The following is a 21,719-nucleotide window of genomic DNA, read 5'->3' as shown; positions in this document are numbered from 1 at the left end:
CCCAAGTTTAAATGCTTATCATCCACCATGAAACTCAATGGGCAACTTTAGCCTGATCATTCTTTCTGACAAATCTACCTCACAGGGCTGTTGTGAGGAGGAAATCAGGGAGCAGAACAATGAGCTCCTTGGAGTAGGGATGGACTAAAATGGAAATAAATACAAGTAAGCATGTGGAGTTCTTTGCTTACATCAGAAGGCATATGAGGCAACCACCTTGCTGAAGCAAAGAAGATCTGGGTCTGGCCACTGTCTGTATGGGGTGATATGTACACTACCTTCAGCCACATGATGGGGGGAAAAGGTAGCATATCAATGCAAGATAATCAGGTAAATGAAAGAGTGAAAACAGACAGTTGCAGCAAAGTTACCCAGCCTGTGGCTGAATGTACCAAGTGCAATATGCCAGCCAAATCAGCTTTTTATCTATTTATTTTGTATACACAGAGAGAGCAGCAGCAGCAGCATCAAGTACCGGTAATCAAGGGCACATATACTTAGCTGCGGCTAGACAAGTTATCTCTCTGGATGAGAACAAATCAGTGAGAGGGTGATATATTTTTCTGGGTTGTTGGTGGTGTGGCTATTTTCCCTGCTGAGTGGTCATAGTACCCGTGGATCAGTAGAATATGGCTCTGAACACCATTCACTGAGAATCACAAGCGGCCAAAGCATGGCTGCAGTCGGGTCCTGTTTGTGAGCAGCTCATTAGACTTCTGGCTGAGCAATGTGAGAACAGATGCTGGACTAGATGGTCCCTTGGGCCTGATCCAGCAGGTCTCTTCTTATGTTCTTGATTGTGGACGAATTGCTTTTAATAAATTCAGTGTTGTTTCATACCTGTCGGTTTGTTCACGCGGGAATATCTAATTATGAGGGGCTTGTGATGAGTTGGCTATGAAGAACAGTCCCCTATCTTATTTTGGTCGCTGCGTTCAGAGAATGTGATGGCTTGAGGCAAGAGAGGCAGATGGGAATGATTCCTCTTTACGACTCCTGGGTGCCGCAACACTTCCTGAGCGGGCTCCGTAGCCGTGGACACGCAGCAGCAACAGCACCTGCGACGTTCGCTCGGCGCTGTTGGCTCGCCAGAGGCGCTGAGGGCGCAGCTGTGCTGCTAGGAGACGAGCCCGGGCATCGCCTCCCGCCTCCCAGGGCAGCGTCGGGAGGCGGGAGTTCCCGCCCGCGTGTTTCGTCCGGGGAGCGAGGTTCACCTGGGCTGCTTCCAGACAGCCAGCGCGAGGAAGTGGCCCCACTGGGCTGAGGCGACGCGGTTTTGGCGCTATGAGGGGAGCCAAGCGCAGAAAGGAGAAGGGAAAGGTCGGAGGAGGAGGCGCCCGGACGTGACTGAGCCGCGCCGAGAGAGCCGTGCGGGCGCCTTACGGAGGAGTCCGCCCAGGCAGGGGCCGGGGGGGGGCACCGACGGCCCCCTCGGGAAGCGAGCCCGGAGTGGGCGAGAGATGGACCTACGAGGCTGGCCCTACCTCATTTGCAGCTGCCTCTTCTGGTCAGGTAAGGAAAGGAAAGGGCAGCTCCTCTTGTCATAGCTGCCAAGTTATCCCTTTTTTAAAGGGATTTTCCCTTATGCTGAATAGGCTTCCTCGCGAGAAAAGGGAAAACTTGGCAGCTATGCCTCTTGTCCAGGGCTTCCCGGGGTTACTTCTGGGAGCGGCAGGCCAGAAGCTGCTGTTTTTCCTCGGAATTGGGGCGAGATTTCTCTGCGCCTCCCGACGGCCTCCCGCTCACGTGTCCGGCTGCCGCCCTCCATCCAGGGTTGCCATATTTCAAAAAGCAACATTCCTGACACCCGCAAAATTGTTGAGCTTTTTTTCGGAAACCACCACGAACATTGTTTGAGAATAACACAGATTTTAAGCTACTAGATCTGTTTCGCCACCGGGGATTTTCCGGACCTTTGGCAATGCCGGAGTCATCAGAAGGCGGGGCGAGGGAACCAGTGAGATTTATAAAATATTAATAGAAGTGGAGGATCAAGAAGATCAATTAAAAGAGATCTGGGAAAAGGCGAGGGCAGGGCAGATAGATGGTCAAAGCTGGAGGAAAATATGGGTGAAACCTAAGTTGAAAATGTTGTCTATAGGAACAGGGCCGGCCCTACGGCCAGGCTGGGTGGCGCAGGGTGCCAGGGCGCCCGCCCGCCAGGGGGGCGCTGCACAGCTGCGCCCACCCGCCCACTGCGGAGCTGTGCCCGCCCGCCCGCCTGGCCACGCAGCTCCGGCCGCCTGCTACGCTGGGAAACGGGACGGGGGCGCCGGAGGGATCCGTCACACCAGGGCGCCAAATATACTTAAGACAGCCCTGTATAGGAATAAAAGAAAGTTATCATAAATTAGTTTGGAGAAGGTATTTAACACTGGTAAAATTAAATCAAATAAACAAGGAGTATTCGATGTTATGTTGGAGGGGGTGCCAGGAAACTGGGAATTATGTTCACATGTGGTGGGGGTGTACATACGTACATTTTGGGGAGCAAAGGGTGTTTAAGGAGATAACAGAAATCACTGGGTTAAAAGTGACCAAAAGTCCAGAGGTAGGATTACTTATGATGGGGTGGAAGGTTCGCAGATTATGAAGCACTTGCTCACAAATTTATTGACAGCTGCATGAAGTGGAAGGGGCAAGCAGAATATAAAATGGAATACAGTAGTACCTCGCATTGCGTAACCCTCTGGTTATGTAAACTTCAGGATGCGAATGCGGTAAACCCAGAAGTATTTTTCCGGGTTTCACCGAGTGCGCATGCGCAGAAGCGGTCCTCAGGTTGCGGAAACCTTGGGATACAACTGGACCTCCATAATGGATCCCGTCTGCAACCAGAGGTGCCACTGTAATGCTACAAAGAGGTGTGGGGTATAGTTATTAATGATAAATTAACATGTGCCATTAAGGTAAGATGGGGAATATGCAGGAGAAATGATTCTGAGGAGATATGGAAGGTGTTTGTAGAATTTGTACTGTTAAAACGGAAAAAGGTGGGTGGGGTGAGATCAAAGGCAGATTGGAGGCTCTCAGGCAATGGTTTGTTGTCGTAGCCTGCTGTGCACACATGCTGATACACACGCTGAGGGTGTGTATACACAGAGCCTCAGAAACACACAGGGGTGTTTTTGCACAGGGTGCTTCTTCTGTGGGTCTTGCTGCTGCTGAGAACTAAGCCATAGTCTGGCAGAGTGTTGCACCTGAACTCAGGTTCTGGTTTGTTTCTTTACCATGAACTATAACCAAGGTTTGTTCTTGACTCCTTGTTGTTTTTTAAACAATGAGCCTGGATTTGGAAGCAATGCTAACTTAGACCGCAACTTGTTTCCTGGAAGCTCATCAGGAGCAGGAGAGGAGTGAAGCACCAGCAGTTTGCACAAATACGTACGCAGTGCATTCACATTTAAACCATAGTGTAGTTTAACTATGATTTAAGTTCATTCAAACCAGTCCTCCGAAGCAAAAGTCATAGGATCTGGTTGAAATAATGAAACAAAAGTGTAATAATGATCTTTTTTCACTTTTGCGTTGGTTGCTATAAGTGACCAGGCATTTCATGCAGGCAAGTGGACTTGCTGGGCAGGTTGTTCTGTTCCTCCTTTCCTTTGTGCTTGGCAAATAAACTAAATTGACAGCTGGAGGAGGGAGTTCTCTTCCATGCCCAGCATAGGAATGCAGTTTTATTTTTATGACCTGCCAGCTCTCAACAAGGTAGCTCATTAGTTTGCACGTCAGTAACTTTTGTTGGCTTTTTTACAAGCAGCTGTGAATTAACATGGTTTAGAAGTCAGATTGGCACCGTTGTTTAGGAAACATATAAAGAAGTATCAATGGGAAACTGGTTTAAATCTGTCTCCCTCCTCTCCCCCCCCTTAGAGATCTAAATAATTGATCTAAATTGATCTAAATCAACCCACTTGGCTTACAGGGTGACCAGACACACCCTATAGCCAGAACTCCTATGCTTGTCATAGTTGAGTAGAACAGCTGTAGCTTTCGTGAAACTTAAATCCATTTTTTAGGTCACACTGTGCCTTACATTAAACACAGTTTTAAAGAAACATGTTTAACACTGTCACTGTACATTTGAAGAAAAAGGAGTTCACCAGCAGTTGTTGCTGGTGCAGTCAGGCAGTAAATATGACTCTCTCCTCACTTCCTTTCACCTGCACTGGAAGCTAGTATGATGCAGGTGGGGGGAAACACCTTCACACACAGCCATGAAGCCCCCTGGAGTACACACTCATCCTCCCAGTTTTTTTTTTCCTTTGAGCTGTGCCGCTTGGTAGGGAAGGAAGTTAGCAAACAAGACAAGTTACTACTCAATCCCATCTCTCGCTCATCCTCTTTGGACACAGCAGCAGTGAGGATGAGGTGCATGGAGCTGCCTAAATAGAGTGCAAATAGCTACCTCTGCCTTTTGCTTGCCCCCCTCTCAGCAGTGCAGCATAGCAAGTTGGTTGTGGAAATCTCATCTTTGCTGGCTTCCCTGTGCTCTCCATGTTATGGTGTAAGAACAGGCACTGAGCCTAAGGAGCCCAATCCTCTTCTCCATTCTTTCGTTGCCCAGTGAGAGAGAGGGCAGGTGATCAAGTAATCCTCTTTTCTGGAATAGCTGCTGCCTCCACCTATTTGTTCAGCGTTCCTCTTTCACTTGCAGTCGACACTTCCTCTGATGCCTTACCTATTCTTTCCTACTGGAAGTTTCTTCCTGATCACACATCCTCTTTGGGTAACACAGCAGGAAGGATTGAGCTCAACGGTGTCATTCACAGTGAGCAAGCAAAGCGAAAGAGTTAGTGACTGCTCTGCTCCTCAGCAAAGTGCTGCCTCATTGCCTTACTCACCCATGCTTCATCTGTTATTGGATGGCATTGGGTTCATCATGCCTCTGGATGTCAGCTCCTGGGGATTACAGGTGGGCTGAGTGCTGTTGTACTCATGTCCTACTACTTGCAGGCTTCCCACACATCTGGTTGGCTGCTGTGGGAACAGGATGCTGGATTAGATAGTCTGACTCAGCAGATTCATCTTAAATTCTTAGGGAAATACAGATACTGAGAATTCCCTTTTGCTGAAGTGGCATACCACCATTTAATGCAGGTCTGGACCCAAGCCATAGTCCAGTGTATCTGATAAAACTAGAAGGAAACACACTAAAATATGTGAAAGAACACCAAGACCTTAAGCAATAGAAAGCTGTGATTGATACTTTCATAGAAATGATACTAAAACAAAGTGTCTTTTTTATTACCAATATAACTGTAGGTGCACAGCTCACAACTGAACAGCAGTGTCAGTAATTAGATTAGAACGTATTTTCTCATTGCACTATTTGGGACAATACAGTCATATAGAAGTTTTGAAGAACATGTGAGATTGCACCCAGTACTGACTTCTTTTATACAATCAAGATTCAGGTAGCATATGGGTTTGGTACCTCAGGTTTTAATTCGATTAATTTTTGGTTTCTCCCCATCTTTTATGCATGCATGTGCATGAACCCACACTTCCTTTCTTTGCCATAGTCTGGATGAAGAGTTCTAGAAAATCTGAACGCTGGCACACTATCTTGTGATAGTTTGATTGGCTTAATAAAAATGCTGCCCTAGTATGGATTTTGGAATTTTTCTAATGGGCTACACAGCCATCTGTATTTTTTTTTTAAATCTTAGGGTTTGTTAGTTCTGATGCAACCATCCATTTCTCATAGATAACAAACTTTGACTACACACTCCCTGATTGACAGTTGTGAAATTTTCCTTTAATAGGCGGATAGATGCTGTTTACAAAGTGATTAAACAAATTCACGGAGAACAAATCCAGTCATGGTTCTTCTCAATGAAGTCAGCTGAATGGAATGCCTGTGTTCAGATACAGTACAGCGTACACCTGATTGCAAGGTGCTGAAAGGAATGAAAAAGGATTGATACTTCCATTGTGCTCTGATTATAAGGTTCTCAGACGCATCTGGTTGTCCACAGCTGGAGACGGAATGATCACTTCCCTGTCTGTTCCAAGAAGACAGTTTTTATGTTAACAAATCAAAGGCCGAAGTGAGATTAGGACTGTTTATTTTTTCATAGCCCAGTGTGTAAACTGGCAAGCACCTAACTATTCATTATAGACGCATACTACTGAAAGTCATGTTGAAAACATTGCTGGCTCCAGGGTTTCATAGGTTTTTTTTTAAGGGAGACGGGGGTTACTGGTTTGTTTTGTTTATGTTTATATTATGTATTTTGTATTTTTATCCTGTGTTTTTATGCTGTGAAACGCCCTGAGATCTTAGGATGAAGAGTGGTATACAGATTTAATAAATAGTGGCATTTGGGCAAGATGCCCTTCCAGAAATGGGCATACCTCCTTCTTGCCACTGCTCAGACATCTGTTGTCTTCCTCTGTGTCCATCCAGTCAGTCCAACCAGTCAGCCCAGTGGAAGAGTGAAAGATGAATGGAGGCAGCGGTTTCTTCTCATTCAGTCAGTGCTTGGGGAGGGCATGAGGATAGGCAGCAACAGCAAGGAAGAGAACCAGCAGGATAGGGAGACTGTGATGCTTGACAAGGGGCCCTCTGCTAGAGTGTGAGCCTCCGCAGGTGCCAGACAATGCTGACTCCTGTTTCCATTCCCACTAATCTCTTTATTCAGTGCAGATAGTGGCATAGAATAGTCTGTTCTGTATCTTGCATTCTTGTAGAAAGTTCTTTCATATGGAAACTTCTAGAGCCAAACTTCTAGAGCCAAACACCTTTGAATCCCACATTCTCAAATCCAGCTTGTGTACATTACCAAGAATACATTGCAATTGCTTTTACTCAGTAATTAAACCGCTGTGAACAAAAATATTATATAATGTTCTGTATTGTTAATTCACAGTAATTACAGTGGTACCTCAGGTTACAGACGCTTCAGGTTACAGACGCTACTAACCCAGAAATAGTACCTCGGGTTAAAAACTTTGTGTCAGGATGAGAACAGAAATCGGGTGGTGGCGGCGCGGCGGCAGCAGGAGGTGCTTCAGGTTAAGAACAGTTTCAGGTTAAGAACGGACCTCCGGAACGAATTAAGTTCTTAACCCTAGGTACCACTGTAGTACTGTACAAAGAAAGAATTCACATTCATTGCTGGGTTCCCTTTGCTTCTGGCCCTGCACACCAATGGCATGTGGCCCCTGGGAGGTTGCCCAGAAGGGGAGTGTGACCCTCAGACTTTAAAAAGATACCCCAGCCCTGGTTTATGCCACACTTAATGGTACTGATCAGAAAGATATAAGGAAGAAAGTGAAATTGCCTCATAAGATCAGGGTAGTAGATATATTTCTTTTGCTATATTCATATTGTAATGACCTGCAGTTGTTATGGGCAACAAATCCGAACTGAGAGCTGAAATACCGGTAATGATATCAACATTAAAATACCTCTTGAAGATCATTTTTATCCACTGTGAAAATAATGGAACATTTTCTGGTTTCAGTTTTGTAGCAACTAAGATAAGTTGAAAAACATACAAAGAACAGGGAAGGACAGCCATGCACCCTGAACAAACGGATGGTGTAATATGATTCATTCTTGAGTCATGGCACTTGAACAATCATGGTATTTTACACGATTGAGTAAACTGATACTCAATGAAAATTCACTGCTGATCAAATGCATTTTCAGACTGCAGTTGAACTACTGTATTTCACAACATATTTTACCATATATTCTTGTATTTTACTTTAAAAAACCCCTCTGTTTTCTGCCTTCTAGTTAAGAAACAAAAGTTTCAGCAAGTATTGACAGAAATCAGCTCATAAATCATAAAAGGGAGTTACAAGTCACCCTTCAGCCATCAATGCAGCCCTTGACTCTAAGAAAAATGCTAAAGTTTCACAAAGAGATGTTTGTTCAGCCCATTCTGGATAAGCTCCGTTCCCCACCTCAGCCGCATGACATCACGACACCCCTCTCTCTGGTCCCCCCGCCGTGTGACATCATCTTCCTCCCACGTGACATCACCCGACACCCCGACCCCTCCCTCTCTCCCCCTCACATACCCCATGCATATCTTGGGGAGGGCCTGGCTGCTTCCCCCAGCGGGTGAGGGGGCAGGTGGCTCAGCTGCAGCTGCTTCTCCAAGGCGGACATTGTGAGGGCAGCGGGGAGAGGTGAGGCGGCGAAGGGGCAGGATCTGGCCCCCGCCCTCCCAGAAGGAGTCACTGGCCAGCCGCTCCCAGCAGCCACTGCGCGCTCCCGCCAGAAGGACGCCACCCCACGCCCCAAGGCGTCCTGGGAGTAAAAAATTACTATACCGTGTGTTGCTTTGACATCCAACAGATGGTGCTGTTTTTCCAAAAAAGCATGTTTTTACCTATTACAGGTGTGACATCTATATAATATAGGTATATAAAAACATGTGCATATTCGAATGCAATGTTCTGTCAAAATTTCAAAGCAATCAGTGAAGAACTTTTGGGGATTTAAGATTTTGAACAAACGAACATTTACATTTTTATTTATATAGAGGTGGCAAACGTTTGTTGAATACATAAATTGTGTTCAGACTGTGGCAGGAATTCACCCAGCACTCATGGGAAAATGTGGTGTGATCTCTTAGAGTAATCAAATGAAACTTTAACACATGACATGATAAAAGTCTGTAATTTTATCAGTTTACTGTTGTAACAATTGTTTTCTCAAAATTTATCTTCTGTAACATGAAAATAAATAAAAACAGTATTTTTAAAAAAGCATAGGAGGAAAGAATTAACCACATTTATATCCTTAATTGTTTAAATGCATTTTCCCAACCAGTGAAAGATATATTTAAACAGTATATCATGTTTGTATTTACTGTACAGTGCATGGGATGGTACCAGAACCTCAGAATGTAAGACTTCATTCAGTTATGTTCGACACTGTTCTCCAGTGGGATCCACCTAATTTTCACAAAGGAAGCATGAATTACACAGTTCAGTATAAAGTGTATGTATGGATGAAATGGCTTATAATTTTGATTTTAAGGGCACAATCATATGATCTATGGAAGGGCATCCCAGAGGCCATTCTTTGTTGATAGCTAGCTCTGCTCCCCACCCCACCCCCGAGACCCCCTTCTTATGGTTGGGGAGACGTCCACAGCCACCCGTCCCCCTGTCATGGATATTTTGGTGTAAGGGAGGGAAAAAGCAATGTGCCAGGGTCAGCTCCAGGTTTCCTGTGTTGGGCACCTTTCTCTATCAGTGGTCCCTGGTGACTGCTGTAGAGGCAGCGCTTTAAAAAGTGTGGTATAGCTAGGTCTAGGCACCCTATTAATTTCTCACTATGTCCCAGAGTGATGCTGGGGCAGGGGGATAAAGGGGTAGCTTGATGCAACCACTCAGCACTGATCAGGGGGTGGTGCCTGGGGGTGGGGGGGATAAGGGCCTCCAGAGCAGTCATCGCTATTGGGCTCTGCAAGGGCACTAGGAGCTACCCAAGGATACCAGATGATAGATGTTTCAAATGATGCATTGATTATACAAGAATAAGAATGGAAAATTAATTGTTGCCTGAAATGAGAGAAAACGCCATTCTTTCCTCGATAAAACATTGATTTTTCTTTCCATTTTTACAGATATGGAAATGGGTTCACTGATTTATGCCAAAGAACTGACGTCACAGAGTGCAATATTTCAAGTATCCCTCTACATGGTAATTACATGGTAAGAGTTAGAACTGAAGTTGAGGAGGAACGATCAAACTGGGTAAACATCACCTTCACACCATTCCAAGACAGTAAGTCAAGATTCAAGTTCACTGGAATATTATTTTTAAAGGTTGTGTTGTCTGGCTTAACAATATGGTTTCTTTAGAGCAACATCATAGTGATGGGTTAGTTAAGACCAGGGGTAGGAAACCTAAGACCCGGGGGCCAGATGTGGCCCAATTGCCTTCTCAATCCTGGCCGCGGATGGTCTGGGAATCAGCGTGTTTTTACATGAGTAGAATGTGTCCTTTTATTTAAAATGCATCTCTGGGTTATTTGTGGGGCATAGGAATTCATTCATATATATTTTTTCACAATATAGTCTGGCCCACCACATGGTCTGAGGGACAGTGGACCGGCCCCCTGCTGAAAAAGGTTGCTGACCCCTGGTTAAGACCAGTTATAGCAAAGAAAAAGGCACAGGGTGATATCTACCTAAGTATGCTCAGTGGACTAAGCTTATGCTGGATATTGTGCATAAGTTCCAAGATCATGTTCAACTTAGTAAAATGTCTGTGTTTTTCATAGACTATGAGAGTTTCCCATGGACAACCTTTGCTCTGATTTGTCACACTCCTAGGATTCCGCTCCTTTGCTTGTACAGCTTCTGTGGGCCTCTTTGGCTTGTTGTGCCCTTTGGAATAGTTTCACTTTTCATTTTAGTTTCCATTTATCTGATTTAACTGGATTACCTCATCCAAAGTACTCTTTCAGCAGCTAGTTTATAAGCTCACAACCACAGGTTTCCAATCGGTGTTCCCAAAGGATTTATAATTTGATCCCATTTATTTGTCCACTTACACAGTTGTAGGCTATCTGCAACCTTTCTCTATAGATCTTACTGTGAAGGCACTCCCTACACCCCTGCTCTAAATAAAAAAGCAGGGTATTTCCTTGCTGTGTTTCAACAATGCACTGAGAAAGGCTTGTGAAAGCTAAGTCAAAATAGCTATGTCAAAATACTGGAGGGTGGGGATGGGGGCATGGCCCCACAGTCATTTTCACATTCTCTCTCTCAAGCTAGTGTTACTACCGTAATTGTAGTTTCGGAATATTATGATGGTTGGCTTGTTGGTGTGCATACATGCGTTCATAAAATGTGACAGGCATTTGGACCTTTTTATAACCAAAACAAATACTTCTGAAACCATTCAAATGTTATTGGAGCCAGAGAATAAGTGGGCCTGTATATATTTTATGTTTTATTTCTTCATTTCGGAACCCAAAAAGTAGTTGCGGGCATTATTTCTTGGTAATTGATTCGCAAGGCATCCATTAAGAAACAGCTAGAGATAGCTGCGGTGCTGTGAGGGGAAGTGCAGATCATTTATGATATACAGTAATGAGAAAGATGATGTGCCTGATTATACTCTGTCATAAAACTTCAAAAGACATATGCAGACTGTGATCCTGGACCTTTCCTGGGCAAATGCACAGGAAACCTGTTCTCAGTTATGGACAAAGAAATTTGGTTCAGTTGCCATAGCAATGAAGCTGCTTATAACCAGAGAGGCATTTTGGTAGAGCACAGTCAATTAATGCATACACTATCAGTCCCTCAGAATTAAAAATCATTCTTATGCATGTTTAACAAACTGAACCTGCATCCATCTGTTCAACATGGAACATATGTAACCTCAAAAGAAGTTGAAAAGATGAGGCAATGAAAACATTCCATATTCCTGCTTTTGTTCTTAGCAAAAGCAGAAATAACATAGTGTTCTTGTGGTGCCAGAACTATTCAGGTGCCACTTCCTGCCCTCATCCTTGGTCTTCCCCAGTGTTTCATTCCATATAAAATGCTTTCTCATGCTTTCTCATTTGGGAAAAAAACAAACTTCTTATATGCTGTGCTGTATATTTAAATGGATCTAAGGGCAAAGTAAAAACAAATAAATTTGTTAACTTTTGTTTTTCCTCCATTTCATTTAGCAATCATTGGACCACCTGCTGTACAAGCTGAAGCCACAATACCCGGGGTCTTGAATGTACAAATCACAGACCCACTTGTTCCTAGAGATGGTGGCAAATATTCCATAAAACATTTTTATGGCCAGGATTCCATGGCTTACAAGATGCAAATTTGGAAGAAAGATTATGATGGTGAACAGGTAGTGTGACTCTGTTATCGTGATTAAATATGTTGCTACATAAACAAGTACTGTACAGGAAAGCTTTAGTGAGTTCTGTGTCTCAAAAACTTACCTGTAAACTTGATTATTAGATAGCACTGACAGGGTCAACCAGGCTATATTAGTTGGTTTAATGTATTTTTAATCTCTTGTGGGAAGCCACCCAGAGTGGCTGGGGAAACCCAGCCAGATAGGCGAGGTATAAATAATTTGTTGTTGTTGTTGTTTTGTTGTTGTTGTTGTTGTTGTTGTTGTTGTTGTTGTTGTTGTTGTTGTAAGTTTTCCAGTAGGAGTATATTATTTTCTGCTAGCATTCTATTACTGGTATAGAAGTGTGCTGCTGGTAGTGATTTGTAATGAGTGATTTGTAGGGCAGGAGGATGGGACAATCAGGTCTCTCTAAGATAAGGATTTAGCACCTTATTCCTGCATCACTGGGAAGGGTTGAAAAGGGACAGCACCCTTTGCCATATGTTTTTTACGCACAGAAACCTTAAGCTGTGGCACAAAACAAGTAAGAGGTTTCATAGGAAGTGGGTCAGAGCCAGTTGGCTCCAGCTAGCTTTCCAAGCATAGCCTTATGATTTAAAGTAAAGGGCAGGACCTAGAAAGGAGGATAGGACTGTGCTGTTAATATTCTCATTTGTCAATTTCCTACTTTCATACTAGGTTAGATATGTGAATATAACAGACTCTTCTAAAACATTACCTGATCTGGATCCTGGGACAACATATTGCCTTCGGGCTCAAGTATTTATTGTTGACTTAAATAAAAATGGAGACTGGAGTAACACTTTATGTATCACTACAACTGACAATGGTAATATTTAATGGATTGAATACCTATTCATAAAAGACATTTTAAAAGTCTGAACTCTTTCTCCACCCCACACCCCACTTATTGATTGGATTAAAGTGAAACCTCACTGATTTGTGCTTAGATTTATATAAAACATCTAGGCTAGTGCTATGCATGGTCACTCACAAATACATAAATCCTTCTGCATTTCATGTCATTTACACTCAAGTACCGGTAAGTGAGCATGAGATAAGAATCTTGCTTTTGATACAGTACTTCAGTTTTGTGCACCTTGGTATTGTTAAGCACATCCAAATTAGGAAGAACTAGGGCTTCTTCCTGTCGAAGCAAAAGCAAAGGTCTGATTTGGGCCATAGGGTCAGCACTTGCCAATGTGAGATTTTGACCAAGTCATGTTTGAATACACTTAATGGCTACTAGACGCAGTGGCTATGTTCTTTCTCCACAGTCTCTGAATGCCAGTTGCTGGGGATCAAAAGTGGGAAGAGTGCTGTTGGGCTCATGTCCTGCTTTCAGGCTTCCCATAGGCATCTGGTTAGCCATTATGAGAACAGGATACAGGACTAGATGCCCACTGAGCTGATCTAGACTCTTGTGTTCTTAATGCATATGCCAGTGGAATGTTGACATGCAGGTGTCCTCATGCTGTCAGCAGTTGAATGGACCACCCAACACACTTGGTAAGTGCATTTAAGTGTGTCCAGGTGCACAGGAAAAGCTTACATGCATAAGGACTTTCCCCTTGGTCCGTGTCCTATAATACGTCATGCCTTTCGGACTTTGACTTATATAGAACAGAAGAACTCTACATCTGAAAATGGCTGGCTAAAACAAGACAAGCTTACAACAGACCAAATTTTATTTTCATTTCTTCTGTGCCTCTAGCAACAAATATAAATATTGTCTTACAGTAGTTGTAATTTTTTTATTGTGGAATGTCTTATGAAGTATTTAAATTTTCAAACAGTAAAGTGAGGGGGTGGAGAATACATACCTCTATGATATACTCCAAAAGGAATTAACAGTTTCTTTCTCTCCCCCCCCCCTTCCTCATGTAGGTATAAATACAGTGCAGCTGTCTATTATCCTGCTATCAGTGTTGCCTTTGTTACCTTTATGTTACTTTATGATTTTACATGTTTATCGACGGGCCAAAAACATCTTCTTACCTTCATATTATTTACCACAACATTTCATAGAGGTTTGTTCATTTGTACTTTACAGTTTACTTAAAAATATGTTGCTAAAACTAATTCAAAACTCAACCCATCCTTTAACCAATTATTCTCCATGGAGATCCAAGATAAGTAAATATAACTAGAACCCTCTATAGTTTTTGTTTGTTTAAGCCCAATTAAAAAAACAAAATTCATGGGAAAGCTCCAATCATGTGGTCTTTTTTCCTCCATTGGTGTACTGTATCATGAAATCCTGTCTTCTGAATGTCCCATCAGATTGTGACACTCACTGAAGTTCTCTACAGTGTCAAAACATACCATTGTCTCACCAAATTGCTCTTTGTGAGGCACAATGATGCTGCTCATTTCAGATATGACTGAACAGTGCACTTTGACTATATGCATACGGCTGGGGGCCAGTGAGGGAATGGAACTCCAATGGCTCCATTGAGCCCTATGCAGATCCTCTTCCATATATGAATGAATAATACCTATTTATTTGCCCACTGTACTTCAGTTTAAGAATTTATTCCATGATACTGACACCTCAAAAATATAGTTTATAGTTTACTGTAGCTTGAGGGTAATAAAAAGCATTGAGATTTTGAGATTCTTAGAATTGTAATGGACAGTTAGTCACCTGGATTAACGTTTTAGTCTTTCATGACAGCCAGAAAATAGGAGATTTGTATGCCTGGTTTAAAGCATCTCTTAAAAGCAGCAGGAATGATTAGAAAAAATCAAGTTCCTTCATCTTTCTTCTTCTTTTTTCCCTCCCAGTTTTTAAGCAAGCCTTTTTACAGTTCTCAGTTTCTTGCATCTCAGTCACAAGGAGAAGAACAGGCCTATGACAAGATAATTGTCCTTTCAGAGGAGTCAAAAAACGATAATGAATCCGAGGAACAAATGAGAAATGAAAAGCAGCTGCTCCAAGGTTCTCATGAAGAAATCCTTAGGCCAAAAGAAGTTTCAGATTTCACGCCTCTGGTACACTCTTAAAAGTGGAAGGGAAAAAAGTGGAAAGTGTGTTTTGAGGACAGTTGGTGGCACTTTCAAAGAAGCAACATACACCTTGCACATTACAGATTTAAAACTGTTAACTTTGTGAACATTATCTTTCAAAACTATATTTATTCTGTTATAATATATTTTTAAAGAATCTTGTAAATACAAATTACTGTATCTATTTTAAAGATTTATTTTTATATATACTGTATTGAAGCCTTAATTTTAGAACAAACTATCAATGAAGTATTAGTTAAGCAAGTTCACTCATATCAAAATTGTGAAGTTCCAAATCTTTTATTAGAGTGGATTTGTGCATTGTATAGAATAGTTCAAATGCATTATGAGAAACATACTGGGATTTATAAAATGTTGATGCTCCCATTGTATTATGTTTTCTGATCCATATTTGCTTTAAACTGTGTATTCAAGAACTCCATCATACATAGGATCTAGGTAAGAACATCTGTCCTTGTCAGCAAACTCCTATGTGCATCTCACTTGCTGGATTGGGTATAAATCTGATGTACATCTTGTATGGCTGGCATCTATCTATACGGCATTGTTTTCAATGCAAATTGCATTGCAAGATGCTTTCCCAACCTCATTCTGTAAATCCAATTGCATCTTTTAAAGGCACAAATAGCGTTGGGTTGGGATTGCAGTCTTCACACCATGATCCAGCTAGATACGTATGTTCACAGTAGCATGTTTCCATATGTTCTGAATGTTAGCTATATAATGAACAACAATTGCACTAATTTTGCATGTTTTAGTGTTGTGCATGCAAAGCCAGGGCCTGAGAGGAGTGAAGGCTGAAGCCACTGTCCACTGTCCTGTCTCACTATGACCCTGAACAAGATGATTTTTTACTATTGCTGAGTCCTGGAAACATAGCTCCTGGGCTTGACTTTTCAACCTGGGGATACCTGTGCAATGGCTCAGTTTCTCGTATGTGTAGCTGGATTTTTTTTGCCAAGACATGCCTAAATCCCTCTTCAGTAGAACCTAGGGCTCATTCACACTTCCGCTTGTCCCACCAGTTTCCCGCTGTTTACTACTGAATCGGAGCAAATTGGGTTTTCTCTGGATTGACATTTATTCCGATCTAGCACAAAAGAGCAGGGTTTTCAGAGAAAAGCAATGGGGCAGAGGCAAAATCACTTGGATCCATGCCTAGAAAGCACAGGACAAGTGGAAACCCACTCAGACACATGCTTTCTATACACGGGAGAAGTGGAGGTGTGGACGAGTCCTTAGTCATTACGAACTTCCATTGGATTCTTTCCAATACATGGAAGTAATCTCCATTTATTTAGACTGTAGTACTATGCACCTGGGAGTAAGCCCCACTGAACTTTGCAGAATTTACTTCTGAGTGGTTGTGTAGGAGTGCACTTTATATGGCATAGCTGCTTGATCTTGTTTTTTTTTACTGTTTTAAATAGTTGTTTTTAGCCTTTTTACTGATAATTTTATTGTTTTATTCCTTTTGTAAATAACTTCAAGGTTTTATTACACCACTTATATGCATCTAAGTGTTCTGAAATAAATGCACACTGCTTCAGAGACAAAGCAATGTTTTACAAATGTGCACAAGAGGACATTTATTTATTTTAAAATATTTGGCATGTATTTCAATTAATAATGGTGGTACCTGACCTCCTATTTTGATTGAATAAATGTATAGAAGCCTTTCAGAAGTTCTCTCTCAATCCTTCCTGAAGTTGATTAATAGTTACATTTGGGATGCAATGCTCAAATCTAACAAATTTAACAATTCATACCCTTACTCATACTGTATTAATGATTAAAGTACAATCAACATAGTGCTCTGATCTAGCAGGAAGATTTAACCGTCTACTTATATTTGTACGTATTGCTATTGACCTTTGAATTTAAATCAGCTACTTGCTATGCCTGTATTGGAGACTAATTTGAGAAACCTGCAGATGACATTTATTTTCCAATTGTACTTTCATCACGGGAATAGACGGGCAAAGATAACTGGTGCAAGAAAACTTATTGGGAAAATACTTTGAAACTCCCCAGAAAATGTTTCAGATGTCTGTGTTGTTCCCCATGGGAAGCAGAATTATATGTAATTTTAATTATTATTTAAATTTGTATAGTGCTTTTCCATGTAAATATATGGAACATTATAGAAGGAGCTCAAAGCTCCCGCTACCTGGAACACTTGTGCATTAGTTATGTAGCTGCTATTTTTGTAGCCCCAGTACTTGGTGGCTGGAACAAAGTTTCTTCCTCAAACCAGTATCGGTCACACAATGCAATGAGTTCTTTTCCAAAAATGCTAACACAGGCTTCCTTTGCCCCTCGACTTCTCGCTCATTACGGGTGCCTTCGTCCGAAAGGGACCAGCATAGAACTTTCAAATGTATTCCAACTGAATGAGGACGTTGGTTTATACAGTTCTCGTGGTGTTTCTGAAGGATTTTTGGCTAAAACGTCATTTAAATTCGAGCCCCGCTCACTTTCTGCGAAGGTAATCCCCATCTCATACGAAGCGCGCCTTTGCTGCGTCAAAGGCCGTTCACCTAATTATATCCCCGCCCTTCTCCCCCACCTGCACCCTTCCAAAAGCCCCCAAACCAGCTTTCGTCTAACCAACAAAAAAGAGGAGGGATCTGCTCTACAAGGTTTTATCTCTACGAGCTCAAAGGGTCTTGCGCATGCTCCGCGCGGGGGCGATCTCGCTTGTTGTTGCCCATGTCACGATCACGTGGTGGGGGCCGGCGTTGGGCAAGCGGCGGCAGCGGAAACGTCTCACGGCAGTTGGAACCTCACGCTCGCCCCGGACTCGCCATGAAGGCGGCGCGCGCTCTGCTTGTAGCCGTAGCAACGCTGGGAGCGGCGCCTTTCTGCACAGGTGCGGTTGCAGGGCCTTCCTCTGTGCGCCGCCGAGCCCGCCTCTTCTCGGGACTGAGGACGGGGCGGCGGGACGCCTGTGTGTGTGTGTCTCCTCCTCAGCAAGAAGAACTGAGGGTGGGCACGGGCGCGCGGGCGTTCACCTGGGCTCCCCATTGCTCGTGGGCGACCTTCTTCCTCATCCCTGGGACGGGCGAGGGTCGGCAGCGAAACAGAGGGCGCGCGGAGTGGCAGAGGGTTTTCGCTTTGGTGCAGAGCAGCCTCGCGAGCCGGATCGGAAGACGCGCTTCCAGGAAAGGCGGCGCGAGTTCTCTCTGCTCCGAGCGCTGGCACGCGCTGATAAGGCAGGGCTTCCAGGAATTGGGCTCGCTTTCTGCTTCAAGTTGCGCTCATAGATTTGCCTGCTGCGGTGGCTTTTGTGGGAAGGGCTGTGGCCCGGTGGAAGAGCACTTGCTTGGCATGCAGAAGGTTTCCCCCACCCCAACTCCGCTCCCGGAATCTCCAGGCAGGGCCGGGAGAAAACCCTGCCCGAAACCTTGGGAGAGCTGACCTGCGTGGCAGGTCAGTGTAGTAGACAATATCAGATGAACCAATGGCAGTTGCTTGGTGGGATCGTACTGGGGGCACCGTTTAAGTAGTTTGGGTGGGTAAGTTAAGAGGTGTGTTTCATGGAGTAGCTTAAAACGCACAATAATAGCAAAATAAAATAGGTGCTGAAAATATGGGCATACCCTGCTTTATGTTAAACTGGTTGTTTCCCTTTGCTGTAGTTATCAGGGTTTTGACCTTTACCACAAGCACAAAATGTGAAGGCTTGCAAGCAGTGCTTTTTTTTCTTTAAAAAAATGTTTAGGGGTTCTCTCGTTTTCCTACTCATATTGAAATACTGCCCCTCAATGAGGACAAACTGAGATTCACAAAATGTTTAGGGGTATGTGTATCCCAGCGTCCACCCAGGAAAAAAAGCGCTGCTTGTAAGTAGTATAGAATCATAGAGTTGGAAGAGACCACAAGGGCCATCCAGTCCAACCCCCTGCCGAGCAGGAAACACCATCAAAGCATTATTGACATATGCCTGTCAAGCCTCTGCTTAAAGACCTCCAAAGAAGGAGACTCCACTACACTCCTTGGCATGGGCGTAGGCAGGGGGGGCAGGAGGGGGCAGCTGCCCCCCCTAGAAGCAAAAAAAATAATGTATTTTACAGACCATAACCAGCACTTTTCCCCTCCAAAAACTGAAGTGGAAAGGGCTTTCCTTTAGCAAGAGCAGCTAAGTCTCCACTTGCTGGGGGGGGGGGCGGACACAGCAGTAACAAAAACACATCAAATAAATAAGTGGCTACCAGTAGTTAAGCAGTTAAGACAATGGAGCATATATCTATATCCCCAGGCAAGATTCGATAGCTGACCATTTCACCCTATTGTTCTTAAGTGGCAGTTGTTAATGAGCATTCAGGAGCATTAAGAGTTCTATTGGCGATTTAATGAGGGTGCAGACTCAGAGGATTCAATTTGAATAAGGTGGCTCTGCAAGGCTAAAAAGAAGTGAATAAGAAAGGGGGGGCTGTAGCTTTGACAGACACAGTGATGTTTATAAAAAGCATTGGTGTTCTAGTCTGCCCCTCCTCCTGCATCTGTATACTGTAAATCAGGGGTGGCCACCTCCCAAGAGACTCTGATCTACTCAGAGTTTAAAACTGGGGGTGATCTACCCCCTTTTGGGGGGTTCAGGTCAAAGCTATTGAGTTTTTTTTTAAAGGAAGGGAAGCCCTGTTTTTTGGGGTTTAGGTCAAACTTGTTGAGCTTCTTTTAGGAGGGAGGCCCATTTTTGTTTAGGGCTTCAGGTCATAGTTCAACTTTTTTGAGGGAGGAGGAAAAATTTGGGTGAGCTTTTTTTAGGGGTGCCAGTGACCTACCAGTGATCTACCACAGACATCCAGTGATCTACTGGTAGATCACAATCTACCTGTTGGACGTGCCTGCTGTAAATCAAGCAGAGCGAAAGCTGCTTACAAGACTCCTGTACATGCAGAGTTCCAGCATCACAGCGTCACCCAGAGGCACCCACAAATATGAGTTATCCCTCTCTCTATTTCTTCCTTCCTTCCCTCCCTCTTCCATCCTTAATAAAATACGGGGGGGGGCAGATAAGCCCCACATAGAAAGCCCATCAACATGGGGGGATGACTCTTTCAAATACGGTATTTACCAGTAATTGGGGGGGGGGGGAGAATCATAGAATTGTTAGAATCATAGAATTGTTAGAATCATTGTTAGAATCATTGTTAGAATCATAGAATTGTTGGCTGCTATGCCTAGGAGTAGGACAATTCAAGAAAGCAGAACGATGCATATGGTATGGTAATATATCAATAGAATCGTAGAATTGTAGTCGGAAGGGACCACAAGGGTCATCTAGTCCAACCCGCTGCAATGCAGGATTTTTTTCCTAAGGTGGGGCTTGAACCATTGTTGAAATATTATGCTGATATGCAGCAACGCCTCGGAGCCGTCGTGGCTGCGGCCATGCCTTGCCTCGCCCTCGCCCGCCCTGCCACCCCCTCTCGCCTGCCCGACCCTCCCGTCCTCTTGCTGCAGAGTTCCAGCATCACAGCGTCATCCAGAGAAACCCACAAATATGAGTTATCTCTCTCTCTATTTCTTCCTTCCTTCCCTCCCTCTTCCATCCTTAATAAAATACGGGGGGAGGCAGATAAGCCCCACATAGAAAGCCCATCAACATGGGGGGATGACTCTTCCAAATACGGTATTTACCAGTAATTGGGGGGGGGGGAGAGGCACCTAGGCCTCTAGGAGTTGACTGCTATGCCTAGGAGTAGGACAATTCAAGAAAGCAGATTGATGCATATGCTATGGTAATATATCAATAGAATCATAGAATTGTAGTCGGAAGGGACCACAAGGGTCATCTAGTCCAACCCCCTGCAATGCAGGATTTTTTCCCTAAGGTGGGGCTTGAACCATGGTTGAAATATTATGCTGATATGCAGCAACGCCTCGGAGCCGTCGTGGCTGCGGCCATGTCTTGCCTCGCCCGCCCTGCCACCCCCTCTCGCCTGCCCGACCCTCCCGTCCTCTCCAGCCAAGCAGGGTAGCCGCCAACGCTACCAGCCCCAGAAGCACAAGGTGGCCGCTGCTGCCACCGCCACGATGTCATCAGGCCCGTTGGCCCTTTAGCCCCGCCCACTTTGTGGGCCCTCCCCTTCTGTGCCTTGGCCCCGCCCCTGAACGACCATGGCTTGCCCCCCCCTAGTTTTGATCCTGGCTATGCCCCTGCTCCTTGGTAGCAAATTCCACTGTCGAACAGTAACATGCATGAAGGAAACAGCACTCTATAGTCCTAGAACTTTATCCTCGTGTGTGTTTTTGTGAATAGATATTGCACCCTGTTATGAGTACATAAGAAAAGCCTTGCTGGATAAGACCCAAGGCCTATTTAGTGCAGCATCTTACTTGCCACTGTGGCAAATTCGATGTCTATGGGATGCTTCCAGGCAGAACACCTCCCTCTTTGGTGTTCTCCAGTGACTAGTGTGCTGCCTCTGATCTTGGAAGCAGTATGGACCCATAATGTAAAACATGCAGACTTTGAATCCTGCTTTTTAAAAACATGTGTAATATCTTGTTGTATAGATACTTGTGTTCTATAGATACTATAGCACTTGAGTACCTGCCCCTCCCTAAATATCTGTGATACTACCTGTTCCCTTCAATGCTGTTCTCAAAACCCACACAGCCTTTGCTATATTCACGTAATCCTAACTGTAGAATTGTACAATAATGTCCTCATCTGTGGTATCCATCTGTGGTATAATTGTCAAGGGAAGCTTGACAATTAGGAGCAATACAGCTTTTAAACAGTACTTTGGGTTGCTACCTTAAATACAGTAAAAGAATGTCAGTCTGTCTCTTATAACCATCACTGAAGGGCTCTTCAGGTCAG

At 43.9% G+C, this 21,719-nt stretch overlaps 2 protein-coding genes across 3 annotated transcripts in view; both read left to right on the top strand.

Annotated features, from left to right (window-relative positions):
* The first annotated feature begins 439 nt into the window (after positions 1–439).
* Positions 440–16,569, top strand: IL10RB (interleukin 10 receptor subunit beta). Of its 2 annotated transcripts, none has more exons than XM_035115174.3 (7): positions 440–1,512; positions 8,845–8,968; positions 9,600–9,760; positions 11,664–11,842; positions 12,533–12,683; positions 13,742–13,884; positions 14,642–16,569. In XM_035115174.3, the coding sequence occupies exons 1-7, from the start codon at positions 1,461–1,463 to the stop codon at positions 14,858–14,860; spliced, it is 1,029 nt and encodes a 342-aa protein (XP_034971065.1). In that variant the 5' UTR covers positions 440–1,460; the 3' UTR covers positions 14,861–16,569. The 2 variants fall into 2 exon arrangements, with proteins under 2 accessions (XP_034971065.1, XP_088524045.1); XM_088667919.1 differs by having other exon boundaries at positions 1,120–1,399.
* Positions 16,563–21,719, top strand: part of IFNAR1 (interferon alpha and beta receptor subunit 1) — a 23,697-nt gene continuing 18,540 nt past the window's right edge. The window contains exon 1 of the mRNA XM_035115173.3: positions 16,563–17,756. Coding sequence (XP_034971064.3) covers positions 17,597–17,756 — 160 coding nt within the window. The 5' untranslated portion in view covers positions 16,563–17,596. The remainder of the gene's footprint in view (positions 17,757–21,719) is intronic.

This window comes from Zootoca vivipara, chromosome 4 (assembly GCF_965207765.1).
Source record: "Zootoca vivipara chromosome 4, rZooViv2.hap1.1, whole genome shotgun sequence".
Lineage (NCBI taxonomy): Eukaryota > Metazoa > Chordata > Lepidosauria > Squamata > Lacertidae > Zootoca > Zootoca vivipara.
Note: the sequence above shows the minus strand (reverse complement) of the source record. Positions and strands in the feature narration are given on the sequence as shown.

Bases quoted from the DNA above. Each gene is read 5' to 3' on its own strand.
- IL10RB (XM_035115174.3), top strand. From the start codon at position 1,461: ATGGACCTACGAGGCTGGCCCTACCTCATTTGCAGCTGCCTCTTCTGG. The intron at 1,513-8,844 runs GTAAGGAAAGGA...TTTACTGTACAG, and splicing joins CAGCTGCCTCTTCTGGTCAG to TGCATGGGATGGTACCAGAA. The intron at 13,885-14,641 runs GTTTGTTCATTT...TTTCCCTCCCAG, and splicing joins TACCACAACATTTCATAGAG to TTTTTAAGCAAGCCTTTTTA.